At 40.0% G+C, this 10892-nt stretch overlaps 1 protein-coding gene across 1 annotated transcript; it reads left to right on the top strand.

Annotated features, from left to right (window-relative positions):
• The first annotated feature begins 2194 nt into the window (after window positions 1-2194).
• On the top strand, window positions 2195-8844 carry LOC133612790 (tumor susceptibility gene 101 protein). Its single transcript, XM_061970480.1, has 5 exons — window positions 2195-2303; window positions 4944-5009; window positions 5074-5237; window positions 5307-5409; window positions 8726-8844. The coding sequence occupies exons 1-5, from the start codon at window positions 2195-2197 to the stop codon at window positions 8842-8844; spliced, it is 561 nt and encodes a 186-aa protein (XP_061826464.1).
• The last annotated feature ends 2048 nt before the right edge of the window (window positions 8845-10892 follow it).

The raw sequence follows: 10892 nt of genomic DNA, 5'->3' as shown, positions 1-10892 counted from the left end.
AGCCCTCATTGGAAAATGTTTCCATGCCACTGATCTCTGACACGTGCCGGACTCCATATTATTTTAATGATTCTTCTGTTTCTCCTCACTGCCATTGACTCTCTTGCCGGTGCAGTCAGGCTCTTGGTAGTTCATTAGGTCTTTTACCAGATGCAGTTTGAAATCCAGGAACTGTTCCGTGTTCATGATCAGTTGAACACTCTGCTGTCAAACGTGTGCTGCATCCAGGAATTTGTGATGGCAACACCACAGAAATAAGCAATCACTTGCTATAGATCCATTCCTTGAATCTGCTTGTCATGCGACAGAAGCGTAGCATGTTGTCACACAGGTAAACACCACTCATGTTGTCATTGTGCTCCCATTTGACTGAGGGTCCTCTTATCTGACCCTGTACTTTGTTTTTGTCGACCATCTGACATTATTAGGATCCTTCAACTATGCAGAAGCCATCATCACAGACATGTGATGGCCAACTCAGGATTTTCTTACTTACCGTCACTGACCCTCTCTACTCTCTTCATTAGTTTGTCACCAGACAAACGGCATGACTTTGGGACATGTTTTTTTGTTGTTGCTGGAAGACCCTTGGCTAGCAATTCATCGATGAGTTTGAGTTTGAGATTGAGGTGAAGTAGCAGTTAGAGTAAAAGGTGACTTCTTTTGGGAACAGTCTTTACCATGCGCATGACTGCTATCCCAATTCCAAACCCTTGAACAGCAAATGTATCCTTGACATGATATATTTTAAAGCCCACCATCTTGAGAAGCTTGGACCAAAACCTTTAAGCCTGGAGGATATGTCTTGCCTGATGGGACAGCAACCTTGAAAAGGTCAAATCATTCGCTCATTATACTGACTTTTCCTGGATTCCGCAGGCTAAGGTGCTTGCGTTACTGGTGTCCAGAGGAGGCCTGCCTCTAAAGAATGCCTTTCATCTTTGTTTCCTCTGTTACATCCAGATCATTGACAATCTTCAGCCAGTTCCTCAACTTATCTAAACTGTTCCTTGTCATTTTCTGCCTTTTTATTATTTACACTTGGATTTGACTGGCCCAAATCATGTTGATTCTAGGAACGCTAAGGCAGATCAAGTGGGTTGGCATGCCAAAGAAGTGCCTCCTTTTGTCACACCGCGGTGAGGGATGTCTTGTCTGGGTTTTTTTGTCTTGTGAATTTCATGTTTTAGTTTGAAAAGTAACTCTCCTCTCGTTTCAGGCCACTTGCCCTTCCTCTTGTCATCAGTCTGACGTCATCCCTGATCCCTGATTGTTTCCACCTGTTCCCCTTTACCCCATGTGTCTTATAAGCCCACGCCTCCCTTTGTTCTATGCGATAGTGTCTCGTTGTCTCGTGCATCTCCAGCATCATGCCCAAGCCTTGTCTCGTCTTGTTCTGAGTTATCCAGATCCTGAATATCCAAGTTGGTATTTTCCTTTTCTCCTCTTAAGCAGAGTGAATTTTTGTTTGTAAAGTTTTCAAGTCAAAGTGGTGAGTTCAGTTTACTTTTACAGTCTCTTCTTTTCCTAACTTTTGAGTGACCTTTTGTTAATTATTTCTCTAGACCAGAAACAGTGTAGAAGCTTTATAGCCCATCGTTTTCCCCTCATTTTGGAGCGTCTTTTGTTGTTTAAATTTCATAGTTATAGTCCTCGCTAGTGTAGAGATTGAGATTTTTGTTTCCTCCTTTCGGAGTGATTTTCGGTTTGTTCCCTTCTTGTGAAACCTTTTCGCCCAGTTGTTAAAGTTTATAGCAGTTGTTGTATTGCCCTGACTCGGGAGATGGAAAGGAAACATTTCAAAATAAAAGCCTGCCGGATTGTTCTCCACTCTGCATCTGAGTCCTATTTTTGACCAAGTCCTGACACCTTTCTTCAGCGGTGGTGTTAAAGGAGACCCCTCACATGTAGCTCTCTGATTTTTAAATGCTGCAAAGTCTTCAAAGTCTTTTTTTTTTTTTACGAATAGTTGGGTCCTCTCGAAAGTTGGAAAGCACAGGTTAGAATATATGCTGGTCTTCACCCACTGAGGATGAGGATGTTCCTGTTCATCTATGTTAGTCAGACGATCTGATCTGTCTCTTCTTCTAAACTTCCCCACTCTTCTACAGCAGAGCAATAAAAAAAGATTCATGTATGACATGAATTACTTCACATATAAAGTTCATTCAACATGTTTGTTGCACCAGCATACATGTGTGTCACGTCTGAAGAGAAGAAGGCACTGCACAGGGTGGTGAAAGCTGCTCAGAAGATTGTGAGAAGCAGCTTTCCCACCACCACGGACATCTTCATCAGCAGATGCAGACACCAGAGGGCTCTCTGCATCACCAAGGACCACCAAACTGATTAACAGCTTCTTTCCAGTAAGCAGTTAGACTGCTGAACTCTGATAGTGCTCTGTTGCAATGGATACCAATCTCCATTGACCATGTGTCCCAACGGTGCTGAACTGGGTTTTTCCATTTTATTTGGTCTATCCATCCATCCATGTTTTTACAGCTTGTCCCTTTATTTGCACTACAGCATCACAATTTATTATATTTTATTTTTATTGCATTCGACTGTCATTGCTGTCAGAGGTGCATCAACAAAGTATTGAGCAAAGGCTATAAATACTTATGTAAAGTTAATATTTTTTGTTGTCTATTTTTAATATTTTTGCAAAAAATAATTTTTCACATTGTCATTATGGGGTATTGCCTGCAGAATTTTGAGGACAAAAAATGAATTGTTAAATTTTGGACTGAAGCTGTAACATAGATTGTGAAGCACTGTGAAGACTTTCCGAATGCACTGTAATCCTACTAATCTACAAACCCCAAAACCAGTGAAGTTGGCACGTTGTGTAAATCGTAAATAAAAACAGAATTCAATGATTTGCAAATCCTTTTCAACTTATATTCAATTGAATAGACTGCAAAGACAAGATACTTAACGTTCGAACTTTGTTATTGTTTGCAAATATTAGCTCATTTGGAATTTGATGCCTGCAACATGTTCCAAAAAAGCAGGCACAAGTGGCAAAAAAAGACTGAGAAAGTTGAGGAATGCTCATCAAACACATCCCAAAGGTGAACAAGCTAATTGGGAACAGGTGGGTGCCATGATTGGGTATAAAAGCAGCTTACATGAAATACTCAGTCATTTGTCAACAAATGCGTGAGCAAATTGTCGAACAGTTTAAGAACATTTCTCAACGAGCTATTGCAAGGAATTTAGGGATTTCACTTTCTATGGTCCGTAATCTCATCAAAAGGTTCAGAGAATCTGGAGAGATCACTGCACGTAAGCGATGATATTACGGACCACGGGACCATCGATCCCTCAGGCGGTGCTGCATCAAAAAGCGACATCAGTGTATAAAGGATATCACCACATGGGCTCGGGAACACTTCAGAAAACCACTGTCAGTAACTACAGTTGGTCGCTACATCTGTAAGTGCATGTTAAAACTGTACTATACAAAGCGAAAGCCATTTATCAACAACACCCAGAAACGCCGCTTCTGGGTGTCGCTGGGCCCGAGCTCATCTAAGATGGACTGATGCAAAGTGGAAAAGTGTTCTGTGGTCTGACGAGTCCACATTTCAAATTGTTTTTGGAAACTGTGGACGTTGTGTCCTCCGGACCAAAGAGGTAAAAAACCATCCGGATTGTTATAGGCGCAAAGTTAAAAAATGTGATGGTATGGGGGTGTATTAGTGCCCAAGACATGGGTAACTTACACATCTGTGAAGGCACCATTAATGCTGAAAGGTACATACAGGTTTTGGAGCAACATATATTGCCATCCAAGCAACATTATCATGGGCGCCCCTGCTTATTTCAGCAAGACAATGCCAAGCAACGTGTTCCAACAGCGTGGCTTCGTAGTAAAAAAAGTGCGGGTACTAGACTGGCATGCATGTAGTCCAGACCTGTCTCCCATTGAAAATGTGTGGCGCAATATGAAGCGTGACATACCACAACGGAGACCCGGGACTGTTGAACAATTTAAGCTGTACATCAAGCAAGAATGGGAAAGAATTCCACCTAAAAAGCTTAAAAAATTGGTGTCCTCAGTTTCCAAACGTTTACTGAGGAGAGGCCATGTAACACAGTGGTAAAAATGCCCATGTGCCAACTTTTTTGCAATGTGTTGCTGCCATTAAATTCTACGTTAATGATTATTTGCAAAAAAAAAGTTTCTCAGTTCGAACATTAACTATCTTGTCTTTGCAGCCTATTCAATTGAATATAAGTTGAAAAGGATTTGCAAATCATTGTATTCTATTTGTTTTTATTTAGGAATTACACAAAGTGCCAACTTCATTGGTTTTGGGTTTTGTACTCTATCAATTAATATCCTATTCTATTTCAGTGCTTATGTACATACTATGGCTTTTGTGCGACTAAATCTGGCACCTTGGGGACAACATATTGTGCCATCTCATGTGTGCTGGTATGACAAAGTGTGGACATCCCAGGTTAATTAGGTCACAAACAATGTTTGTTTGAGCCGTGTAGCCCAGTAATTTCTATGTTGGTCATGAAACCGCTCTCTTATTGGCTTATATCAGTCATAAAGTTGTCTGATAGCTTCTAAACATACGGAAGTAACGGCAAAGGTTAGTCGGGGATAGATAAGACACAAGGAAAGACGTGGTTTTGTTTATAGAAACAATCATGACATACTGCAAAAACTCCCTAAAGAAAATGCTGCCAAAGGTAAGAAAAATCTTGAATTTTCCCCTATTGTCTGCTCCGTAGAGCCCATTCATGATTGGTGTATTTTTTCTGTTCTATAGACATATCTTCGCAAGCAGGTAGCCCATGAAATATATGTTGCACTGATTCATTTCAGAAGCCTTTCTCCAGTAGTGAATGACTATGGTAAGAAATATCTCAACTGTTGATTGTTCTTTTTTCAAATGAGTTTTTAAATGACTTTTGTTGTACAGTTTACAATGATGGAACCACCAAGGTGTTGATGAGTCTAACAGGAACCATTCCGATCTTTTTTAAAGGTAATGACATTGTCTATCAGTTCATGTTAGTGCAAACATAACATAAAATCTGCCGCCACGTCAGATGTGCGCTACACCATTCCCGTGTGTGTGTGGCTGAAGGAAAGCTACCCTCAGTCAGCCCCCATCTGCTACGTCAGACCCACGAGTGAGATGATGATCCTGCAAGGACGCTACGTGTCCAGCAATGGAGAGGTCCTGCTTCCCTACCTGCAGGACTGGAAGCAGGTGAGCGGCTCCGGCTGCTGGTGAGACGTAAGTGCGTTTGGCCGACTGACCTGCCTATCCGTGTCTCAGGGGGAGTGTGACCTGGTCAGCCTCCTACAAGTGATGACTGCCACGTTTGGAGACCATCCTCCTATTTGTATGCAACCTCCCCCACAGCCTGAACAAGCCTCATGTAAGTTTGCTACATCAAAACTACATAAACAGTAACACAGGGCATCCAAAGCTATATTACGCATTCGATATTACACATTTGCACTAAGCGGACGCTACTTTTGTACTTTGCTACGAGTTCTTACTCTAATTCAATAATGTTTTATCACCTTATTGATCCAACTGCTGGCATTTGCAACTTTATTTGGCCCCATTGTGTGTTATTTAGCAGTCAAACTTTAAAGGCCCCTCTAACGCTGACAACATTGGCACTTATTTCACAGTTCGAGATCTAAAAATAATGTCTACAGGTAAAATTGCCCACAATATAGTATATAGATAGTAGGGTTGTACGGTATACCGGTATTATTATAGTACCGCGATACTAATGAATCATTTTCGGTACTATACCATGAGGACTTTGAATATGACCAATGTATGATCCTGTAACGACTTAGTATCGGATTGATACCCAAATTTGTGGTATCATCCAAAACGAGGCAGCACGGTGAAAGAGGGGTTAGTGCATCTGCCTCACAATACGAAGGTCCTGGGTTCCATCCTGCGCTTGGGATCTTTCTGTGTGGAGTTTGCATGTTCTCCTCGTGGCTGCGTGGGTTCCCTCCGGGTACTCCGGCTTCCTCCCACTTCCAAAAACATGCACCTGGGGATAGGTTGATTGACAACACTAAATGGTCCCTAGTGTGTGAATGTGAGTGTGAATGTTGTCTGTCTATTTGTGTTGGCCCTGCGATGAGGTGGCGACTTGTCCAGGGTGTACCCCGCCTTCCGCCCGATTGTAGCTGAGATAGGCTCCAGCACCCCCCGCCACCCCGAAAGGGATAAGCGGTAGAAAATGGATGGATGGATCCAAAACTAATGTAAAGTATCAAACAACAGAAGAATAAGTGATTATTACATTTTAACAGAAGTGTAGATAGAACATGTTAAAAGAGAAAGTAAGCAGATATTAACAGTAAATGAACAAGTAGATTAATAATTCATTTTTTACCACTTGTCCTTAATAATGTTGACAAAATAATAGAATGATAAATGACACAATATATTACTGCATATGTCAGCAGACTAATTAGCCTTTGTTTGCTTACTTAATATTAAAAGACACGTTGTCTAGTATGTTTACTATTTTATTTAAGGACTTAACTGCAATAATAAACATATGTTTAACGTACCCTAAGATTTTTTGTTAAAATAAAGCCAATAATGCAATTTTTTGTGGTCCCCTTTATTTAGAAAAGTACCGAAAAGTATCGAAATAATTTTGATACCGGTACCAAAATATTGGTATCGGGACAACACTAATAGATAGTATATAATATATAGATAGTAAGTTTTCAAATGAGTTTCAGCACATTTTGGAATACCCATTTTTAGCTCCAAAATGTGGGCAGGCTTGCATCAGCCTGCTGATGTCACCTATGGATGGCTGGAGGCAATTTTATATTGCGTAGCATACGTTTTGGTAGCATCTTCATCCAGATTAATTTTATTATCATGCAGCCTTTGAAGGAATAATCAAATATGTCTGTCCGGTGCATTGTTGCAGGTTGTAGAAATACAACTAAAGAAGGGGTCAGCCTGCGTACATTTCCCAATGATGGGAATATGAGGAACTGATGGACCTTTTCAGTCAAATTGATTTGAGCAAAATGGGACAAGAGGAGTAAAATTGCATAAATCATTTTGATGATTCCGACGTCCGAGAAAAAAGATTTCGGAGAAAAAATTAATGAATCAAGCCAAAAGCGATCCGGAAAATCAGGAGCTAACCGAGAAGGTAGAAAGAGTCAGAACCTGCAGAAAAAAAGAGAAAGAAGAGCAGACCCGGTGCTCAAAAATGAGAGAAAAAGAAGATAATATGCCAGCATTCTATTTTGAGTCCTCTTCTACTGATATTTCCCTCAATATGCTTGAGGGAATGCGGAAAGAGCATGAGGAAACACAGGATATGGATGTCTAAGGCAGTGGTTCTTAACCAGGGTTCGATCGAACCCTAGGGGTTCGGTGAGTCGGCCTCAGGGGTTCGACGGAGCCTCCGCCGCGGAGGTCAAGACACACCCGACTCATCGTGTAAATAAAAACTTCTCCCTATCGGCTTTGTGGATACAGCAACAGCAGAAGTCAGACTGATTTGCATGTTTGTAAGTTGTTGTGAGTTCATGCACTGTGTTGGTTTTGTTCTTTGAACAAGGTGATGTTGATGCACGGTTCATTTTGTGCACCAATAAAAAAACAAAACTTTGTCTTGAATTCGAAAAAAAAAACATTTTATTTTTCACTAAAGAAGGGTTCGGTGAATGCGCATATGAAACTGGTAGGGTTCGGTATCTCCAACAAGGTTAAGAACCACTGGTCTAAGGACTAGAATAGAATAGAATAGAAAATACTTTATTGATCCCTAGGGAGAAATTCAGCACCACAGTTCGCTTACAATAGACAATCATAATAATAAATAATATAAATAATATAATATTATAATAGAGGAGATGGAAGAGCAGGGAAGTCCAAATATATTTCTTATTTTTAGCTCATAATGTTACCCATTTCAGTTTTGAAGTCATCATGGAGCAGGGCGACAAAAACATGCAATGGAGTGATCAAAATAATAATTTTACATGCCTTTATCCACACTGCCTATGCGGGGAAATTGGCTCCAGTTCTGTAGTTGACGTCACACCAAGAGAGGTGGCATATCGGCGTTCTAGGTACAGTTAGTTATCTACCATTTAATGAAAAACTAATTGACATTACTGGAAAGGACTGTCGGATTAATTTTCAGGAGCAAAAAATACATGAATAGAGCTAGTGGAAATTTCGCTCATGAAATTTTTACTCAGATTTTTGGTGAAACAATCAAATCATATGTCTGTATAGAATATTTCCTCATTGTGATTCCTGTATCTCTACCTGTTTGTCTAGACCCTCACCAAATTAGGTTAGTTTTCCTTGGCCCAGGTCCCATTCTTACACACCGGGTATTGTGTATCTTGCTTAATGTACTGTAATACTGGTACTGACGGTTGTACAGCTGTAACAAGAAGTGTTTTTCACCTCGTACATTCTATGTCATTAATTATACAGGTAATAGTAGAAAAAGATAGTAACCAAGGAACACGGTCATTCTCTCTATGTCTGTGCTGAATAAAGCATAAAAATGTAATTAAAAAAAACACCACAATGAATGCTGCCGTGCCCTACATAGACGCTGATGGATTTAGAAGTGGGTCAGGTCTGATCAAGTGTGAGATTGTCCATGGTGTTTATTTAGACTTTGTCCTGCAGCTTAAATAATTCACTGTGCAAAATCTTTCCTTCAGGTTGGCTGCAGTTCCACAGGCAAACACAAGTGCTTCACAAGCCGGACGGTCGTTTATATTTGTCTTTATGCACAGAAGACGGTCAGCATGTCGTACAAGAGAACGAAACCAACTGTTAATGGCTCCTGATATTGATTTGTTGCTTGTAAAATATATATTGTGCACAGTATTGCCTGGCAGGGATTGACTGTTGTATCAGTGATTGATTAGTTATGTCAGCATTGTTTTTAGATGCATTTTGTAAATTACTTACTACATAAAGGTCATGTTGGTGCGATGAAATCTGCATGCTTTGATAGTACAGTATTGCCTGATTTAGATACATATTTGTTTTTTAATACAACCCATCTGCTGTAAGACCAAGAAAATGCTGTAAATCATATAATCTATACTGAGAAATAAAAGGATGCGGGAGGACTACTTTGATTCATTGTGTACATATAAGTCGCTGAAATGCAATGTATCCGAAAAAAATGTCAATTTTGTGTTTTAGCTGACACAGGGAATTAGTGAAATGTCTATTAATACACGGTATTTCAATAATAATTAGTTTTAGTGTGTAAATGTTGTCTATCTGTGTTGACCCTGCGATGATGTGGCGACTTGTCCAGGGTGTACCCCGCCTGCCGCGTGAATGCAGCTGATAGATTGGGGACAGTGTTGGGTTAGTTACTGAAAACCAGTAACTAGTTACATTACTAGTTACTTTATTTCAAAAGTAACTCAGTTACTAACTCAGTTACTTAAACCAAAAAGTAATGTGTTACTGTGAAAAGTAACTATTTAGTTACTTATATATATTTTTTAATTTTTTTAAGGCCCCATTTAATGCCCTTTTAGCCTTCATTTTAGTACCGTTATTGCACTGGAGAATAATACAATCTGTTGATCAACTTGACATGCATTTGCATCACTGAACTCTGCTAAGCAATGTGGTCTACATACAACACACAAAGACAAAGATATGTTTTAAAGGGCCAATTTGTTTCAGACCAGAACAAATTGACAAAACTATTTTAAATAGCTGCAACATAACATACATAAGTAACAAACAGCATAATAACAACATAGCTGTAAAACAAGAAAGGCACACACTACATACATAAAGCCTAACCAGGCGTTTTCTCAAGGAATTCTGAAATAAAATCATGTCTGAAGCCCAGAACACTCTACACATTTCCCCACTTAGTTTAGAGGAAAGGAAATATTAGCCTGGCCCACTAGCATCCCTCTTTAGGTTTGTGAACTTTATAGTCTAAACATTTAGAGTGATGTGATAATCAAACACTCTAAAAGTCTAAAATGAAAGAGTATATAAGAGAATTGACAGAGTGTGTGTACCTTCAGTGTGCAGTGCCTCATTAAAATCCAGCCGCTGTTGGAGGTGGAGGTGAAGTGTGTGTCTCTTTACTAGCTTCGTCGAAGCATGTTGTTTTTGTCGCTGTTTCAGCATATTTGAAACTTACATTCAACTAAAATGTTCTTTTCTTTGTGGTCGATAAAAGAAACGTACTGAAAATATCTCCATTTTAAGAAACTCGGCTTCGGGGTTCGCCATGACGTCTTGATAGTAGACACAGACACGCCCCCTCCCACACACACACACTCACACACACACACACACACACACACACACACACACACACACACACACACACACACACACACACACACACACACACACACACACACACACGTACACACCAGAGGTGTGGACTCGAGTCACATGACTTGGACTCGAGTCAGACTCGAGTCATGAATTTGATGACTTTAGACTCGACTTGACAAAATGTAAAAAGACTTGCAACTCGACTTTGACTTTAACATCAATGACTTGTGACTTCACTTGGACTTGAGCCTTTTGAATTGACATGACTTGACATGACTTGCTACTTTTCCCAAAACGCAAAGATGAAAAAGTTATTCGGGAGCGCTCCGTATTTTTCATTGTGTACTTGTCTATCAGCGTTGCGTGTGTCAGCTGGTGTGGTCTCAGTACAACAGCCAATCAAATTAGATCTACTTTGTTTTCATCACACAGCATTCATCCAATCAAATTGCAGGACAACCAACGAAGAAGACATGTCCAAACCACACGCCAGTGAACAAAAAATGATACCTAAAATAATTTTGTTTGGGTATAAAAATTACGAGGTGGTCAACACAA

This window comes from Nerophis lumbriciformis, linkage group LG10 (assembly GCF_033978685.3).
Source record: "Nerophis lumbriciformis linkage group LG10, RoL_Nlum_v2.1, whole genome shotgun sequence".
NCBI classification, from domain to species: domain Eukaryota; kingdom Metazoa; phylum Chordata; class Actinopteri; order Syngnathiformes; family Syngnathidae; genus Nerophis; species Nerophis lumbriciformis.
This window is presented reverse-complemented; position numbering and strand designations above follow the sequence as displayed.